Source organism: Ovis canadensis, chromosome X (assembly GCF_042477335.2).
Source record: "Ovis canadensis isolate MfBH-ARS-UI-01 breed Bighorn chromosome X, ARS-UI_OviCan_v2, whole genome shotgun sequence".
NCBI lineage: Eukaryota > Metazoa > Chordata > Mammalia > Artiodactyla > Bovidae > Ovis > Ovis canadensis.
In genome coordinates, this window is record NC_091727.1 from 135,156,786 (window position 1) to 135,176,926 (window position 20,141).

Below are 20,141 nucleotides of genomic sequence, written 5' to 3' on the forward strand. Positions count from 1 at the left end.
TGCGACCCCATGGACTGCAGCATGCCAGGTTTCCCTGCCCTTCACTATTCCTAGTTTGCTCAAACTCATGTCCACTGAGTTGGTGATGCCATCCTACCATCTCATCCTGTCGCCCCCTTCTCCTGCCTTCAGTCTTTCCCAGCATCAGGGTATTTTCCAATGAGTAGGCTCTTTCTTTGCATCAGGTGACCAAAGTACTGGCATTAGGCTAAGAATTAGTGCCATCCAAGTAGGTAGTGGTGTAAGGGTTAAAAAGTGAAAGTCTCAGTTGTGTCCAACTCGTTGGGATTCCATGGACTATACAGTCCATAGGATTCTCCAGGCCAGAATACTGGAGTGGATAGCTGTTCCCTTCTCCAGGAGATCTTCCCAGCCCAGGGATTGAACCCAGGTCTCCTGCACTGCAGGTGGATTCTTTACCAGCTGAACCACCTGGGAAGTCCAAGAATGCTGGAGTAGGCAGCCTATCCCTTCTCCAGGGGATCTTCCAACCCAGGAATTGAACTGGGGTCTCCCTGCATTGTAGGTGGATTCTTTACCAGTTGAGCCACCAGCCTTGGTTTAAATTCCTGGCTGTAATTTACAGTGATTAAGTACCTGCATCAGGGTTGTTGTGAGGTCAGTACATCTTGTGCATCTAAAATAGTGCCTGGTCTGTAGTTCCAATACAGGCAACAGATAAAAAGGTAGTCACCAGTTTTTTGGTTTTCCAGTGCATATAGAACTTAACCTTTACACTGTAATCTATTCAATATTAGCAATAGCCTTATATCTAAAACAATGGATGCATTAAAAATACTTTATTGCTAGCTACCATCTAAATCTTCAGTGAGTCAATATTTTTTGCCGTAGTAAATCACAATCACCATGATAAATACAGTAATAGTAAAAAAGGTTGAAATATTGTGGGAATTAACAAAATGTGACACAGAGACATGAAGTGAGTAAATGCTGTTGGAAAAACAGGGTCGATAGACTTGTGACAGACGCAGGGTTGCTTCAATTTTTGACAAAAACCACCCCAAACCCCCACAGTTTTTGTTAAATGCAATGAAACGAGGTATGTCTGTTAATTATTATTTTACTTATTAATATTACTAAGCTATTCTTTCTCAGCTATTCATATCTGGTTCAAAGGCTTTTCCCCAAAATGTTTTCAGATAGCTCAAATGTGGAAAATCTTACGCAAGGAAATAAAAACAGCTGAAGATGGACAAAAGCAGGGTAGTCACTCGTAAAGGAAGCTTTTTAATGCACTCTAGGTTGCAATCTCAAAAATGACAGAATGACCTCTGTTTGTTTCCAAGGCAAACCATTCAATATCACAGTAATCCAAGTCTATGCCCCAACCAATAATGCTGAAGAGGCTGAAGTTGAATGGTTCTACGAAGACCTACAAGACCTTCTAGAATTAACACCCCCAAAAGATGTCCTTTTCATTATATGCGACTGGAATGCAAAAGTAGGAAGTCAAGAGATACCTGCAGTAACAGGCAAATTTGGCCTTACAGAATGAAGCAGGGCAAAGGCTAACAGTTTTGCCAAGAGAACACACTGATCGTAACACTCTCTTCCAACAACACAAGAGAAGACTCTACACGTGGACATCACCAGATAGTCAGTACAGAAATCAGACTGATTATATTCTTTACAGCCAAAGATGGAGAGGCTCTATACAGTCAGCAAAAACAAGACTGGGAGCTGACTAGCTCAGATCATAAACACCTTATTGACAAATTTAGACTTAAGTTGAAGAAAGGAAAACCACTAAACCATTCAGGTATGACCTAAATCAAATTTTTTACAATTATACAGTACAAGTGACAAATAGATTCAAGGGATTATACCTGACAGAGTGCCAGAAGAACTACGGATGGAGGTTTATGACATTGTACAGGAGGCAGTGATCAAGACCATCTCCAAGAGAAAGAAATGCAAAAAGGCAAAATGGTTGTCTGAGGAGGCCTTACAAATATCTGAGAAAAGAAAAGAAGCTAAAGGCAAAGGAGAAAAGGAAAGATATACCCATTTGAATGCAGAGTCCCAAAGAATAGCAAGAAAAGAAAAGAAAGCCTTTCTCAGTGATCACTACAAAGAAATAGAGGAAAACAACAGAATGGGAAAGACTAGAGCTGTCATCAAGAAAAGTAGATACACCCAGGGAACATGTCATGCAAAGATGGGCTCAATAAAGGACAGAAATGGTATGGACCTAACAGAAGCAGAAGATATTAAGAAGAGGTGGCAAGAATACACAGAAGAACTATACAAAAAAGATCTTCACAACCCAGATAATCATGACGGTGTAATCACTCACCTAGAGCCAGACATCCTGGAATGAGAAGTCAACAGGGCCTTAGGAAGCATCACTATGAACAAAGCTAGTGGAGGTGATGGAATTCCAGCTGAGCTATTTTAAATCCTAAAAGATGATGCTGTGAAAGTGCTGCACTCAATTTGCCAGCAAATTTGGAAAACTCAGCAGTGGCCACAGGACTGGAAAAGGTCATTTTTCATTCCAATCCCAAAGAAAAGTTCCAAGAATGTTCAAACTATAGCACAGTTGCACTCATCTCACATGCCAGCAAAATGATGCTCAAAATCCTTCAAGCCAGGCTTCAACAATATGTGAACCATGAAATTCCAGGTGTTCAAGCTGGATTTCGAAAAGGCAAAGGAACCAGAGATCAAATTGCCAACATCTGTTGGATCATCAGAAAAGCAAGGGAGTTCCAGAAAAACATCTACTTCTGTTTTATTGACTATACCAAAAGCCTTTGACTGTGTGGACCACAACAAACTGGAAAATTCTTAAAGAGATGGGAATATCAGACCACCTGATCTGCCTCCTGAGAAATCTGTATGCAGGTCAAGAAGCAACAGTTAGAACTGGACATGGAACAACAGACTGGTCCCAAATCGGGAAAGGAGTACATCAAGGCTGTATGTTGTCACCTTGCTTATTTAACTTATATGCAGAGTACATCATGTGAAATGCTGGGCTGGATGAAGCATAAGCTGGAATCAAAATTGCTGGGAGAAATATCAATAACCTCAGATATGCAGATTACACCACCTTTATGGCAGAAAGCAAAGAAAACCTGAAAAACCCCTGGATGAAAGTGAAAGATGAGAGTGAAAAAGTGTGCTTAAAGCTCAACATTCAGAAAACTAAGACTGCATCTGGTCCCATCACCTCATGACAAATAGATGGGGAAACAATGGAAACAGTAACAGACTTTGTTTTTTGGGGCTCCAAAATCACTGCACATGGTGACTGCAGCCATGAAATTAAAAGACGCTTGCTCTGGAAGAAAAGCTATGACCAACCTAGACAGCATATTAAAAAGCAGAGACATTACTTTGCCAAAGAAGTCTAGTCAAAGCTATGGTTTTTCCAGTAGTCATGTATGGATGTGAGAGTTGGACTATAAAGAAAGCTGAGCGCTGAAGAATTGATGTGTTTGAACTGTGGTGTTGGAGAAGACTCTTGAGAGTCCCTTGGACTACAAGGAGATCCAACCAGTCCATCCTAAAGGAGATCAGTCCTGAATATTCATTGGAAAGACTAATGCTGAAGCTCCAATACTTTGGGCACCTGATGCGAAGAGCTGACTCATTGGAAAAGACCATGATGCTGGGTAGAGGAGAAGGGGAACGACAGAGGATGAGATGGTTGGATGGCATCACCCACTCAATAGACATGAGTTTGAGTAAACTCCTGGAGTTGGTGATGGACAGGGAAGCCTGGCATGCTGCAGTCCACGGGGTCACAAAGAGTCAGACACAACTGAGTAACTGAACTGAGCTGAGCTTGTTCTTTCTAGCCTAAGCAAAACAGTGCCTGTGGGATTTATTTGAGTTTTTAAACTTGAAGTCCATTCATAAAACCCAAGCTTCCTCTTCTCAGGCAGGAGCTCTGTGATCAGGCAGTTGGGATTACAGGCCAGTCCTCGACCCAAGGAAGTAAGAGTGATGGTGTAAGAACGAGGTCCACCAATCTCCTTCAGGTTTACTATAGCCACAGCCCATGCTAAGTTCAAGAGAGGGCGTTCCCATATCTCAAAGTTGTCCTCCTGAAAAACAAGCCAGAAAAAGAGGTGTGATAGTTTGGTAACTAGCAATAAGTTGCCATATTATTTGTGGCATTATGTCTTAGAATTATCAAGCACTTCTAGAGAAAAGTAGCACAAAGGAGCCTCATCACTAACTATGATATCAAGATTAAAAAATGCCTTCTTAAAAGATCAGTGCATATCCTCCATAAAGTAACAGATTTCAGTCCAAGACAACCTTGGTACTTGAGTATTAAACCATCGTAAAATACACACCCCAAATAAACATTTGGATGAATTGTAAATGATAAGGCAAGAGAAGATGTTCTTGGCCAATTCCTATATTCTCCCATAGAACATTATTTACTATACCTTTCTAAGCTGGTATCCCTGCTTGCCTAAGCGGTCCTGGTTGATGGCAATTACATCCTTATCCTGAAGAAGGGCTTTGGCTTCAGGGCTGATACTTCGGAGATCGTTGGACATGAGTAACGGAGCTGCCATGATAGCCCAGAGGGCCATCTGAGTTATTTGCTGATCCCGGCTGAGGCCAAAGTTGCCAATCACCAACTGGGACAAAGAATGAAGTAAGAATTCAAGGCAGATAAAACATTCTATGTCTAGTTACCTAGACATATAGTCAAGTCACCTTTCAGGGCATCCTGCTCTGATTACTCTCACATAAAGCCTTCTCCCAGGAACTTCTCCCTTCTGATTTATCGTGGGTGTCAAGTAGGAAGGAAACAGGTCCACTTCAGGAGCTTGAAGCAGAGGGCTTAGGTTCTTACCATATCTGGGTCATTCCAACCTCCTGGTCCTGCAACAGGAACAATTATCTTCTGGTTAGAAGACGTCCAGTCCAAGGTATTCCTTATACTTTCCCAAGAATCATAAATGTCAGGAAAATTTCTCCAGTGATTGCAGTACTCTCGGATTTCTGTGTAATTGGGCTGTGAAAACAGACAGAACTCTTCTGTTTACCTTCTACTAACATGCTTGTGATAGGAAAACAATCATGTTTTAAAAAGGTACTTGTAGCCTCCTTAGTTTACAGATTAAAGGTCTCTATGAAAAGTAAAAGTGAAAGTGAAGTCGCTCAGTCATATCCGACTCTTTGCCCCCCATGGACCGTAGCCTATCAGGCTCCTCCGTCCATGGGATTTTCCAGGCAAGAATGCTGGAGTGGATTGCCATTTCCTTCTCCAGGGGATCTTCCCGAGCCAGGAATTAAACCCAGGTCTCCCGCATTGCAGGCAGACGCTTTACCGTCTGAGCCACCAGGGAAGCCCGATAAAGGTCTCTATGAGGAGTGCTAAATCCTTATAATTAATATAATGGAATTTCATTGTAAGACGTTTGCTTCAGAAGTAAGCTATATAACTTAAAATGGTTTTAACACTGTTTTTGCTGGAAATTTAGCAAACAGTAACTAGGTGCAGCAGTCCCCCCTTATGTGTGGGGGATGCATTCTAAGACTCTGAGTGGTATTATATGTACTACCTTTTTTCCCCTATACAGGTACCAATGGGTGGGTAGTGTACACAGCATGCATATGCCGGACAAAAAGGATGATTCATGTCCCAGGCGGGATAGAGTGAGATGGCATAAGATTTTATCACAATACTCAGAACGTGTGCAATTTAAAACTTATGAATTGTTTGTTTCTGGAATTTTCCATTTAATATTTTGGACTGTGGTTGACTTTGGTAACCAAAGCCATGAAAAGCAAAAATTGTGGGATGGGGGGACTACCGTATTGGGATTATGGAGGATTTTAATTTTTTCTATACTTCACGGTCTAACTTTTCCAAAATGCACATATATTACTTTTATAATCAGAAGTAAATACAGTGATTTCCTAATATGATACTATAAATCAACTATACTTCAATTAAAACATAACTAAAATAATCTTAATAAGTAAAAGTTCCAAATTACACAGGACTCAGCCAGCAGATGGTAAGGCAATTTGAATCCCAGGCATATAATTTGCTATGTTTAATTAGAAATAAGTTTGTAGATAGGCAGGTAGGCTATCTGAGGTTTTAGATGTTTAGAAAGAGGTTAGAGAATTTTGCAGAGATTAGGAGATAACAGGGATTCATTCTATAAGTAATTATTCAACACTTACCATAAGGTAGGGATACACTGATGAAGTCAGAAAAGGTCTCTGCCCTCCTGAAGCTTACATTTTAATGGAGGAGACAGACAATAGGTACATCAACAAATAATTCCATTAAGTGTTAAGCTCACAGAAGGAAACTGAATAGGTTAACATGATAATGAAGTGGGCTGATTCAGGATATATTTTGTAGGCAGTGCTAAAAGGATTGCTGTGGATAGGTTGTGAACCATGAGACAAAAAGGAAGAGTCAAAGATGGCTGGCTTCTCGGCTGATGGTGGCTTAGTCTCCAGTTACAGCAGTGGGCATGGTGAGAGGTGGATGGATCCTGGGAGAAACGGCAGGATGAGACTATTAAGTAAGGCTGGACTTTGATAGGGACCTTCGTCTCCTTTGCTCTTGAGTTCTGAAAATCTACCAGCAAGGCTCTGTTGGATTCTGGACTCACTAGCTCACCTTAAAGATGGGCCGCATATAAAGGGGCCACTCACAGGAGTACACAATGCTTCTGCCAGTCCTGTTCAGGGCCAAGGACATTTGCTTATAACCTGTATAAGAAAACAATGTATAAAAGAAAGAAAGGGATTTCCAGCTGGGGCTGTATGTTTTTAATAGAAGCTGCCTGGAAGGGCCACGTTTCTGTTTTAAACCAGCAGCACAGAGAGGCGACTGTTCTGTTTTAAACCAGCAGCACAGAGAGGCGACTGTTCTGTGCTTACACTGTGCATAGTGGCACCCAGACTGCTGGGACTGTCCTGAGGAGAGAGTGCGGGGTGGTGCCTATATTGAAGAAGGGCAGGAAGGAAGATGTTCTCTCTGCGACTGTTTGACATCTGGGACTCTTTTCCCAGTGATGGACAGAGAGTTAACAATTATCTGGAGTCAACTCAGAGCTCTCTTACATGAAAAGTTCATGGCCTTAGCTGTGGTTAGGTACATGTGGCTTTTACATGCATGAATGATGGACAAACTGAAAGAAGAGGCAGGAACCCTGGCACACAGAGAATCATTATTTCCAGTATCGTGACTGGATATTTCCAAAGTGAGGAGTAGAGTTCTTTGGGTGCTTAGCTACCTTGTCCTCAAAGTTCTGCCTTTTGCTCTTGGCTAGATCTTGTGGATGAAACATACCCTCTGCCAAATGTTGTATACTGTCACAGTAACAACCATCAAATTTTAGCAGATCTACTCCCCAGTCAGCGAAGGTCTGGGCATCAATATCATAGTATCCAAAACTCCCAGGGAAGCCTGCGCAGGTTTTATTTCCAACATCTGCATAAATCCCTAGCTTCAGTCCTTTGCTATGAACCTGAAATGAGAGAAAAGAGTCACCTCGCTAGAAGGGCAATCATGAAAGAGAGAGAACCATTTCAGGCTGGACGAAGAGACCAGTACACTTCACCAGGTAGATACTGGGGGGGCTTTCCCCTGCCCCCCAGCCCATAAAATTATCCAGATTAGTTTGTCAGGAGATAAAGAGCAAAGACCTCAGTTCTGCTGAGTTCAAACTCTACATGTAACAATAGCATAGAACTGATGTGAGAGCTGTCAGTTGCTCTGATCTTCGTTTGACGGGATCTTAAAAGTTACATCTTCAGGGCAATGATAGATTTATCTGGACAAAGACTCTTTCCTTGACTGAACCTTAGGCACCTCTAAACTCCCTCTCAAGGAGGCCTCTGCCTTAGCTTACCCTGTCTAGTTTTAGTAAGAATCCTGCAAAGTCACCCTCCTCCCTCTACCTTTTAATATGTGATCAAATTCCTTATGCCCCAGCCTTGATGTCTAAGTCCTTGGCTTGCTTGCCCTCCTCCTGATATCTCCTCTTAGTAATTGTTCATCCACTGACCCCCACAATCTGGCTATTTAAAACTCCACTCATCTTTGGTGTATTTTGGATTGAACTTGGCTCTTTTCCCTATTACAACAGTACTGAATTGTACTCAGTATCTGTCTTCACTGCCTTTAACTAGTGTTTGGCTCCATTGCTCTTTAACAATCTCTAGAACATATTCCTTCTATCTTCTAAAGTTGTAGTCTATAGTACAATTGTGATAACTGCTCAAAATTTATATGGAAATATATGCACGCATGTCAACAACCAAGTTCCCTTTTTCTCCTAGAGAATTCAGTGGTTTCAGCAAAAAGACAACTTCTCCAAGATGGGCCTCAAGAACTATTGTGAAACACAGATCTGCTGATGGGATGAAAATTCCACCCAATAAGCCTTACAATTTGGATAGTAACAGCTATTTTCCTTTCCAAGTGTTTTGAGCAAGATTATGTACAGAAATGCTTATAGTCACCTGAATGAAAAAAGAGAATTACCCATACACTCACATAATCAGCTAGGTGGCGGATCCCACCAGGAAAGCGTTTAGGGTCTGCCTGAAGTCTGCCTTCTGAATCTCTTTCTGGAGCCATCCAACAGTCATCAATGCAGATGTACTCATAACCTACATCCTTCCAGCCATCTGAGGCCATGATCTCAGCTATCTGCTGGAAGAGCTTCTCGCTGAAAGACAAATTCCAAGAATCATTACAATTCATTAGACAAATGCTTGGGTACTTCGATTTATTAGGCATCTCAAGGTTTTGCAATTTATTTTCAACCCAGTAATAGTTTGGTAGTAATTACAACCAATGGGGGTAAAATGAACTGGCCCTTTTTCTTCTCACTCCTCTTGTGTTTCTTCCAGCTGGAATCAAGATTGCCAGGAGAAATATCAAAAACCTCTGAATATGCAGAATATCTGAATATGCAGATGATACCACATTTATGGCAGAAAGCAAAGAAAACCTAAAGAGCCTCTGGATGAAAGTGAAAGAGGAGAGTGAAAGAGTTGTCTTAAAACTCAACATTCAGAAAACTAAGATCATGGCATCTGGTCCTATCACTTCATGGCAAATAGATGGGGAAACAGTGGAAACAGTGACAGACTTTATTTTGGGGGGCTCCAAAATCACTGCAGATGGTGACTGCAGCCATGAAATTAAAAGATGCTTGCTGTGGAAGAAAAGTTATGACCAACCTAGATAGAATATTGAAAAGCAGAGACATTACTTTGCCAACGAAGTCTAGTCAAAGCTATGGTTTTTCTAGTGGTCATGTATGGATGTGAGAGTTGGACTATAAAGAAAGCTGAGTGCCGAGGAATCAATGCTTTTGAACTGTGGTGTTGGAGAAGACTCTTGAGAGTCCCTTCGACTGCAAGGAGATCCAACCAGTACATCCTAAAGGAAATCAGTTCTGAATATTCATTGGAAGGACTAATGCTGAAGCTGAAGCTCCAATACTTTGGCCACCTGATGTGAAGAACAGACTCATTTGTTTCTCAGACCCTGATGCTGAGAAAGATTGAAGGCAGGAGGAGAAGGGGACAACAGAGGATGAGATGGTTGGATGGCATCACCCACTCAATGGACATAAGTTTGAGTAAACTTTGGGAGTTGGTGATGGACAGGGAGGCCTGGCATGCTGCAGTCCGTGGGGTCACAAAGAGTCGGACATGACTGAGCGACTGAACTGACCAACTGAGGATGTTCCAATTTATGAGAATAAACGGAGACACATTATTTTGTTCCTGGATAGGAAAACTCAGTATTAAAAAAAAGCAAACTCTCCCTGTACACTTCTAGACATTTACTAAAACCTTTAACTAATCTCCAAAGGACTTTTTAAGGAAGTTTGCAACATGACTCAAAAACGTCACCTCAAAAGTTATATACATGAATAGTCTATAAAAGATAAATGAAGCTGGTGCTCTACTATTAGCAGTAGAATACACAGATAAATAGAATCAAAGAGGAAGTTCAGAAAAGAGATCCTTCAAGCCATTTGATATCATGAAATTTAGTACATATTAAATGTAATATTGCTTATAGGAGAACAAAGTCCAGCTGGATTAAAGATTTAAATACTTTAAAATCCCATAAAAATGCTAGTAGAAAATATAAATTTTGTATTCCATTTTATATTCAGATAGGAAAGAACTTTCTTTGCATGATGCCAGAGCCAGAAATCATAAAGGAAAAACCTGGTGTTTGATACATAAATATCAAAACCAGCATATAGCAAGAACCACTGTTTTGGGAATTCCTTAGTGGTCCAGTCGTTAGGGCTCTGAGCTCTCACTGCCAAGGGCCTAGGTTGGATCTCTGGTTGGGGAACTAAGATCCCACGAGTTGTGCAAAATGGTCCAAAAAAAAAAAAAAAAAAAAGAACCACTGAATTCACAACTTATGGTAGACCCCAAACAAACAAAACCCAAAAAGAAAACAAAATAACCCCAAACACTCCTATTGAAAAATTTGGAACAAACAAGCAGTGCAGAAAAGAAATCATGCAAACAAACAACCAATTTAACTTATTAACAGATGTTCAACTTTATCAGTAATCAAATAAATGAAAATAAAAACAACTACCAGATTGGCAAATTTCAGAAGAATAACAAAAAACAGGAACTCATACACAAGCCTGAGTCACTCAGTCCTGTCTACCTTTTTGCAACCCCACGGACTATAGCCCACCAGGTTCCTCTGTCCATGGAATTCTCCAGGCAAGAATACTGGAGTGGGTAGTCATTCCCTTTTCCGAGGGATGTTCCTGACCCAGGGATTGAAACCCAGGTCTTCTGCATTGCAGGGCACCACAGAAGCCCACATGGTTGTTGGGAAGGTGCATTTGTAAAACTTTTGGGGGAGGACAGTTTGATATGAAACAAAATGAGCATACCCTTGGACCCAGGATTTAGACTTCTAGGGAAAAAAATCAGATGAGGTACAAGCGTGGTTATTAGTAAGCTTTGTTCATAATAATGAAAATTGAAGAGTGTGAGTAGTTATGAACAGGAGCTTGTTTAAATAAAGTATGGTGAATACATACAATCTGCACTTATGAAACTCTCATTCTGTGCCAGGCACTCACTCTTCAATTTACAAAGGGATCATCAGTTTGCCCAAGATCACCTGGCAAAGTAATAATAAGCTAGAATTTGAACCTAGGCAGGCAGACTTCAGAGTCTTGTTAACTGCTCAAGACATAAACATGATCTCATTTTTACTGAAAAACACTTTAAAAAGAAATTCGTGTTTATATTTACATAGAAAAAAAAAGGAAAGGTCGAATATTAACACTTTAACCATGATTATTTCTGGGTGGTGAAATGAGGGGAATCTATCTTCTTTGTACTCTTCTTTACTATCCACATTTTTTGCCATAATCATGCATTAATTTCATAATCAGATACAAAAATAAGACAACCACCACTTAGGAAAAAAAAAGGAAAAGACAGAAAGAAATATGGGATGGCCATAATTTACTCCAGGGTCATGATGGATTTAGTCTGATACTTAGAAAGCCAATTAATTCTGTCATGTTTGACCAACATCTGTGAAGACATTGAAAGGAATAACTTATGGCCACTGGGATGTACCATGACCGCTGCTTATAGAGGGGCCTCTGCACCAAGGTTGTCTTTATTATGTTTTTAAACAATATCTATCAGTGATTGTTAACCTTTTCTAGATGGAGATCTATTTGAGAATCTGAACAAAGCTCAAGATCCTCTCTCCAGAAAAACACATATACTCACATTTGCAGATCTGCATTAATTTCCCCATAGATTCCAGGCTAAGAACATTCCTTGCCTGTGCCCTCACTCAGTTGTGTCCGACTCTTCGTGACCCCATGGACTGTAGCCCGACAAGCTCCTCTGTCCATGCGATTCTCCAGGCAAGAATACTGGAGTGGGTTGCCCTTTCCTCCTCCAGGGGATCTTCCTGACCCAGGGATTGAACCCGTGTCTGTTCTTTATCACTAGCGCCACCTAGGAAGCCGTGGTAAAGAATCCACCTGCCAATTAGGAGACGCAACAGACGCATCCCTGGGTCAGAAAGATCCCCTTGAAGAGGAAAGGGCACCCCACTCCAGTGTTCTTGCCTGGAAAATTCCATGGGCAGAGGACCCTGGCAGGCTGCAGTCCACGGGGTCGCAAAGACACGTGGGCTGAGCATGAGCATGGGATAAGAACATTCCTTCCATATGCCTAATTGAGGGGGTTTGGTATTGCACTGTGCTTTGTCCTTCAGATGGATTATCTAGTTGAAAGTCAACCTGCGTGAGATAAGAACTGTTTAAAGATCACCAGAGTTGGTTCCCTGAGGTAAGAGTTGCTTTTCCAATCTGCAGACAAAGGATGTGTGGGTCTGATAGGATCCATATTTGTCTTATCCACTAAAGATCCTCCACATAACCTTCCAACCAGACGCCATACCCAAGGGCTATGGGGTGGGGAGATCTAGGAGACACTATGGTCTCTCTAAATTCCCTCAAATTAAAGCCAAGGAACCCGTGACCCCAAAAGAAGAAATGACACCTGTCTTAGTCCTGTCTCTCCTACTCACCACAGCTGTTCTCAGTGCTAGTACCCTGCAGAGACAGCTGCTGCTGCTGCTGCTAAGTCGCTTCAGTCGTGTTCGACTCTGTGCGACCCCAGAGATGGTAGCCCACCAGGCTCCCCCGTCCCTGGGACTCTCCAGGCAAGAACACTGGAGTGGGTTGTCATTTCCTTCTCCAATGAATGCAAGTGAAAAGTGAAAGTGAAGTCACTCAGTCGAGTCCGACTCTTAGCGACCCCATGGACTGCAGCCTACTAGGCTCCTCCGTCCATGGGACTTCCCAGGCAAGAGTACTGGAGTGGGGTACCATTGCCTTCTCCAGAGACAGGGCAGTAGCCCTCAATAAAGGTCTGAACGAACTGGATGGTAAATGGAGAAAAACCTTAGGTGGGTGAACAGGCAGAAAGACGTGGAGAAGAAGAGGTCGCTGGCCAGACACCCAACCTAAGTGGTCACATGGAGAAAATCTAGAGCTAGTCCCCAACCAGGGGTCACAGAGAAAATTCAGGGCTAGTCCCCATCCAGGGCAGTTTGCTGGGGATAAAAAAGCAGCAGCGATAGGGGAGCTCTCCCTCCGGCTCAAAATTTTCTCGCTGAGACCCTCCATCCTTCCAAACACATCCAGACAAATATATGGAAAGGCGAAGGGAAGAAGGTACCCAATATCTCTGATACCTGATACAGGAATCCGGCTCTTCTTGGCAGTTCACGTTGCACATGAAGCGCTCCCAGTGCAGCCAGCCCATGGTAGGGGTCATCGCCAAGCCGTTGTCCAGGCCCCAAGCCCCAGGGAGCCCGCAGGGAACCAGGACCTGGAAGCAAAAGGCCAGCACGCAGCCCAGCCGCAGGACTCTGCTCACCGGTCTCACCATCGCGGTCATCATACAGCACAGATTTCCAAGAGTCACCTGGGGTTTTAAATTTAACCTACAGGGGTAAAAAGGCGGAGACGGTCCGCGGAACCCGCTTTGGTCCCCATCACCAATCACCGCTGAGTAATTAAGCCGTGACGTGAATGTTTCTCCGGCAACTGGGATGGTTATCCCCAGAGGCCGACCAATGACCAGTCACAGAAGACGCGCCGCCACCAACCACTCTCTCTCTTTCTGAATGTCGACCCGCCCTATTTTTATACCAGAAGGAAGTGCAGCACTTTAATGATCCGGGGTTAGAGCCTAGCAGTGCTCACGTGACCGAGATCTCACATGACGTAGATCCTCACGTGACCTATCGCTTACGTGAGCAGAAGTAGTTCTGGTCGTCGTCTACCGTCTCGCTATAAGCCGTTTGAGGGAAGAAAGAGGAAAATTATCCGGTATCGTTAGAGGTTGGTGTGTGGGTGGGACCCGGGGACCCGGGGGTGGTGATGATGCAGACCAAAGCGGGGTCCGCGGGCCGCCTCCGCCTTTTTCGTTCCTGCTTTCCCCTCCCCCGCTCCCCCTTCCCCCATCTCAGTGCCGGGAAGCCGCCTTTGCTGCGCCTGGTGGGGAAATGGTGGACGCTCGTGACTGTCTGTGTTTTTGTATATCTGTCTGTCTGGGCGGGTCTCAAAGGACCCTTAAGAGGAACCGTAAGCTGAAAAACATTGGAAAACCACGTCCCCGGATTAGGAAAAACAGATCTGGAGTCCAGTGGTCTGAATGCTAGTCCACCCATTCAGGCACCCAGTCTCCAGTGCCTGATTGTCTGTAGGGAGAGGCACCAAGCGAATTTGATCTGTAGAGTCACATCTAGGCAAATACTGCGTGCCTGACCGCGGCGCCCAATGAATGTTTTTACTGAATTAAATATTTAAATAACGTTTATTTTTCTGGCTTTTAACAAGCTACATGTTCAATTTTTGGACTTTGGAAAAATAACGGTATGCTATAAATTGAAAAAGAATACACGTAATTCATCACTCGTAGACAACTACTCAGCATTTCGGTCTGTAAAACGTCTCTATATAACACGCACATAAATGCACAAATTCTTAACTCACAAATGGAATCCGGGTTCCTACTTCAGGCAACAGAGTCCTCGTGGCCTTCCCAGGAGACACAGTGATGAAGCAGAACCTCCGTGTCCCCACACGGGATGTTAAGGCCTAGAGGGCTGTAGGGACATTAAATGGAATGGGTTGTCCAAGAGTTAAGGCAGGCAAAAAAACCAGTGTGTAAGAGGGCTGTAGGGACATTATATGGAATGGGTTGTCCAAGAGTTAAGGCAAGCAAAAAACCAGTGTGTAAATCTGTCACTCAGACCTGAAAATGATCTATAGGAAAACTTAGCACTACACATGCATTGTTCCAGGCACATCTTAGGGAGTTAGTGAATGTTGACTTGTATCTTTGGTGTAGTTTTAGGGATGTTAGTACACTTTTTACTTTCTTTCCAAGAGGCCCACTGTTCCCAGACCTTGTCAGATAAGCCATGCACATACAAAAATAGAAATTTTTTATCAAATTTGCTATACCAAATATCACAAAAGTAAACGTTTTAATTTGTTTTGTTTTGTTTTTGTTTTTGCTGAAATAAAAGTTTCTCTCTATAGAAAATTAGGAATGCACAAAAGAATTGAAAAAAAGTTGAAAAAACCATAAACTTACCACTCAGAGTAGCCTCTATTAACATGTGACAAATTCCCCATGCATGCACTTTCCTAACTTTTAAAAGAATTCCAATTACAGTGATTTTTTAAAATTAAACTATTTAGAAGTATATAGGGTAAAAAGTGAAATTCCTCTACATTCTTGCTACCCTACAGTGTTCCTTTTTTCAAAAAACAACTTATATGCTTCCAGAACTTGTCTGCATTTACATACATATAGATGTGCCTGCTTATATTTTAAAATAAGTAGGTTCATACTATACATTATTCCTTCATTTAATTTAGTTTGGAAATCTTCCAGGGTCAGGGCAGATTAAAAAAAAAAATAGAGCTACATGGCTTTCTGTTTTAAGGCTAAAGTATAATTCACTCTGTCATTCCCCTATTAATGGGTAATTAGGTTTCTAATTTTCTGCCATCACTAACAATGCAACAGTGAACATTTGTGAGTATTTCTGTTGACCAGGTTCCTGGAAGGAATTCTAGCATGGTTGAAGGATATATGAACATATATCTTTCTCACAGTTGTGGTTATAACACAGTTATGATCTTAGGTCACAAGATCATAGCATAAGTAATTTCTTATATTATTAGATTTCCAATTTTTAAAGTGGGTAATATTTCATCTTTTTTAGTAAAATATCTTTCAAAGAATATTTAGCTCTATAAACCTTTGTCTGAATTTCAGATCTTCTTAGGGCATATAACCAAAGTAGATTTACTGTATCAAAAGGCATGACATATTTCCAAATTGCTTTCCAGAGATACTGCATCAACTTTCACTGCTCTGGGAGTATATTAGTTTGGGAACCCTGAATATCAGTATCAACTTATCCTTCCTATTTTACTTTCACTGTGGTGATGGATGAAAAATGGCAGTTAATTGTAGTTTTAACTTGTATTTCTGATGATTGATGAGTATTGAACATTTCCCAGACTCTTCTGTATCTTCACATCTGTATTTCCCATACATTTAATCTGTTACCAAGTCTCCCAGAGTCCACTGCTTTGAATGCATAGATCATATCTTGCCTCTCCCCCCTTTTAAAAAGTACCTTGCCTCCCCCCATTTTAAAAGTGCTGTTGCCTTAGATAAACACCTTAACATATCTCTAACAGAGCTCTAGCTGCTCTTGGTAGTGTCACCCCCACCCCCTCTGTTTGAGCGTCACACTGTTGCCATGGTGATCTTTCTGAAAGGTTCTGATTACTTGACTCTCCTCCCCTCACTTTCCTTCTTCTCTTTCCTCCCCTCACTTCTCTCCCCTTACCTCCCTCCCCGCCTCTCTCCTCCCCTCAGTGCCCCATGTAAAACCCTTAAAAGGCCTCTAGCCTTTGTCTGTCTGATAAGACCTCCTGGATGAATCTCTACCTTGCCAGCCGTATCTCCTGCCTTGCCTCCTATTTTATGCTCCATCATAATTTTTAGAATTTGTGGATCCCTGGGCCGGTTAGTCCTTTTCACTTAACTATTCTACGCTGACAGAATTGAACAGTCAATCCCTGCTTTATAACACCCTTTCACCCTGTTCATAATTATGTCATAGTAGAGAAATGTTTATTTGCCCATTTTGTCTTCAGTACAGATGTACAGTGCCTCTGTAGGACCATGAGTCATTTCTGGGCTTATTGATCCTTATATGCCAGAACCTAGTACTGGATCTGGCAACTGAACAATGTAAAATGAAGATGTAAATTCTCTGTAGTGTCTTTTTTTCCCATTTATCTCTTTGGCCTTAATATTTACTTGATTTTTAACTAATCTATATGAGTTTTTCAATATAATAAAGATAGTAATGTATTTGTTGTAGTTATCTTGTTTGTTTTTTGTTTTTTATGTTTAATCTTTTGATGTAATGAAGTTTTCCATTTTTATATAATCAGATGTAGCTTTTATGTGTCGATGTCTCTCACTGATTTAGTTGCCATTCATTTTGTGTATCTTTTTATTTTTTGTATATCTTTCCTGACTTTGTGTTTATATATGATGAATGTGGAAAACTTAGAACATACAGAAGTAGCCAAAGAAAACATTCCCTGAAACAAAGTTCCCATAATCTTACCACCCAGAAATAGCCACCATTAATGGTATCCAGCACATAAAATAGATGTCAAATAAATAGTTGTTGAATGAATGAATGAGTTAGAAATTTGGTGAAGTCTTTCTGTTATACAAATGTCTTAAGAAAAAGCTATCAGTGTAATTTTCTATTAATAGTTTGCTTTTTCTCTCTTAACCATATTATGAACATTTTTCCATGACAGTAGTCTTAATTTTTTTTTTCAGCTATACCAAAATTACATTGAACCGAACCTGCCAGCAAGAATTCAAGAACCACCATGATGCTGAGCACCGAAGGCAGGGAGGGGTTCGTGGTGAAGGTCAGGGGCCTGCCCTGGTCCTGCTCAGCTGATGAAGTGATGCGCTTCTTCTCCGATTGTAAAATCCAAAACGGCACATCAGGTATTCGTTTCATCTACACCAGAGAAGGCAGACCAAGTGGTGAAGCATTTGTCGAACTTGAGTCTGAAGATGAAGTGAAACTCGCTCTGAAGAAGGACAGAGAAACCATGGGACACAGATATGTTGAAGTATTCAAGTCCAACAGTGTTGAAATGGATTGGGTGTTGAAGCACACAGGTCCGAATAGTCCTGATACTGCCAATGATGGCTTCGTCCGGCTTAGAGGACTCCCATTTGGCTGTAGCAAGGAAGAGATTGTTCAGTTCTTTTCAGGGTTGGAAATTGTGCCAAATGGGATGACACTGCCGGTGGACTTTCAGGGGCGGAGCACAGGGGAGGCCTTTGTGCAGTTTGCTTCGCAGGAGATAGCTGAAAAGGCCTTAAAGAAACACAAGGAAAGAATAGGGCACCGGTACATTGAAATCTTCAAGAGTAGCCGAGCTGAAGTCCGAACCCATTATGACCCCCCTCGAAAGCTCATGGCTATGCAGCGGCCAGGTCCCTATGACAGGCCAGGGGCTGGCAGAGGGTATAATAGCATTGGCAGAGGGGCTGGTTTTGAAAGGATGAGAAGGGGTGCCTATGGTGGAGGGTATGGAGGCTATGACGACTATGGTGGCTATAATGATGGATATGGCTTTGGATCTGATAGATTTGGAAGAGACCTCAATTACTGTTTTTCAGGAATGTCTGATCATAGATATGGAGATGGTGGGTCCAGTTTTCAGAGCACCACAGGGCACTGTGTACACATGAGGGGATTACCTTACAGAGCCACTGAGAATGATATTTACAATTTCTTCTCACCTCTTAATCCCATGAGAGTACACATTGAAATCGGACCTGATGGCAGAGTTACTGGTGAGGCAGATGTTGAATTTGCTACTCATGAAGATGCTGTGGCAGCTATGGCAAAAGACAAAGCTAACATGCAACACAGATACGTGGAGCTCTTCTTGAATTCTACTGCAGGCACAAGTGGGGGAGCCTATGATCACAGCTACGTAGAACTCTTTTTGAATTCCACAGCCGGGGCAAGTGGTGGAGCTTATGGTAGCCAAATGATGGGAGGCATGGGCATATCCAACCAGTCTAGTTATGGAGGTCCTGCCAGTCAGCAGCTGAGTGGTGGTTACGGAGGTGGATATGGTGGTCAGAGTAGTATGAGTGGATATGACCAAGTTCTGCAGGAAAACTCCAGTGACTATCAATCAAACCTCGCTTAGGCAGAGAAGGAGTACCGAACAACAATAGAAATAACAGCTGTGCATTTATGGGAGTTAACTAGAATAGGAATGGTGTCAGGCATATCCAGTATGATTGGTACATGGGAATTATCATTGATTCTGATCACTCTTGGTCAGCTAGCTTCCTTTTCTTTTTCCTTTCATTCCTTTCTTTCTCCTTCCCTCCCTCCTACCCTCCCTCTCTCTTTCTTTCTTTGTTTCTTTTTCTCTCTCTTTTTTTAATAAAAATTAAGTTTAACAGTTTTGCATTACAAGCTTGTAATTCATGCTTACTGTAAAGTGGAAGTCAGGATTGTTTTAAAACTTCAAGCTCAGTAATTTTGAACACTGAAACATTCACATAGGGTGTAATAACAAAGTTCAGTATTGACCATAACTGTTAAAACTTTCAGCTTTCTTCAAGTTAGTTATGTTATAGGAGTGTACTTAAGCAGTAAGCGTATTTAGGTTAAAGCAGTTTCACTTATGTTAAATGTTGCTCTTATACCATGATACATTGAAAACTTTGGATGCATGTTGAGAAACATGCTTTTCTGTAAAAACTCAAATATAGGAGCTGTGTCTACGATTTCAAGTGAAAACATTTGGCATGTTTGTTAATTCTAGCTTTTTGGTTTAATATCCTGTAAGGCACGTGAGTGTACACCTTTAATTTTTTTTAAAAAAGCTCTGGGACAATTTTGAAATGTAATACCAATACTTTAGGAGTTTGGTCATGTTGTTTGTATGAAATTCTGAGGCTTTGATTTAAATCTTTCCTTGTATTGTGATTTCCATTAGATGTATTGTACTAAGTGAAACTTGTTAAATAAATCTTCCTTTTAAAAACTGGAAAAATCTTGTACAGCTTCATTTTTATTACGTTCTGTCTTACAGGCCATTTCTTTTATATAATCCTCTGCCAGAAAGATTATGGTACTTTGTGTTTCCACTAGGAGTGTATTTTAAAAAATTTAGCATCCTCATATGAATGAATCCTCATAGGATCCCCATAGCATCTTCAATGAAGCACATTTTTATCCTTGATCTTGGCCAGTTTGTTAGTTGAAAGTTGTATCCCATTATTATTTTACTTTGTCTTCCTTAGACTGATATGGAGATGGAGCATCTTTGTGTTTATTTTTATGTTTATCCTCATCACATCCACAGGACTATTGAGCTACTTTGGAGACATTGTACTTTTTCAAGGCAGCATGCTCCAAAATCCAAAGAAGTAAAGGCCAGTAAATAATCCTCTTCCTTTCATTTAACTGTCAGTTTAGA

General features: G+C 41.5%; 2 protein-coding genes across 4 annotated transcripts; one reads left to right on the top strand and one right to left on the bottom strand.

Moving 5' to 3' along the window:
• Positions 1-936: 936 nt before the first annotated feature.
• Positions 937-13,780, bottom strand: GLA (galactosidase alpha). Of its 2 annotated transcripts, XR_011446246.1 has the most exons (8): positions 13,253-13,780; positions 8,519-8,693; positions 7,310-7,487; positions 6,635-6,726; positions 4,844-5,005; positions 4,428-4,625; positions 3,240-4,076; positions 1,221-2,810 (listed from the first exon to the last, which is right to left on the bottom strand). XR_011446246.1 is itself a non-coding variant. In XM_070291093.1 (7 exons), the coding sequence occupies exons 1-7, from the start codon at positions 13,459-13,461 to the stop codon at positions 3,771-3,773; spliced, it is 1,320 nt and encodes a 439-aa protein (XP_070147194.1). In that variant the 5' UTR covers positions 13,462-13,780; the 3' UTR covers positions 937-3,770. The 2 variants fall into 2 exon arrangements, 1 of the variants encoding a protein (XP_070147194.1); XM_070291093.1 differs by having other exon boundaries at positions 937-4,076.
• Positions 13,698-19,715, top strand: HNRNPH2 (heterogeneous nuclear ribonucleoprotein H2). 2 transcript variants are annotated; one of them, XM_070291092.1, is made up of 2 exons: positions 13,698-13,892; positions 17,455-19,715. In XM_070291092.1, exon 2 carries the CDS (start codon positions 17,508-17,510, stop codon positions 18,855-18,857), a length of 1,350 nt encoding a protein of 449 aa, XP_070147193.1. In that variant the 5' UTR covers positions 13,698-13,892; positions 17,455-17,507; the 3' UTR covers positions 18,858-19,715. The 2 variants fall into 2 exon arrangements, with proteins under 2 accessions (XP_070147193.1, XP_070147192.1); XM_070291091.1 differs by having other exon boundaries at positions 13,709-13,904.
• The last annotated feature ends 426 nt before the right edge of the window (positions 19,716-20,141 follow it).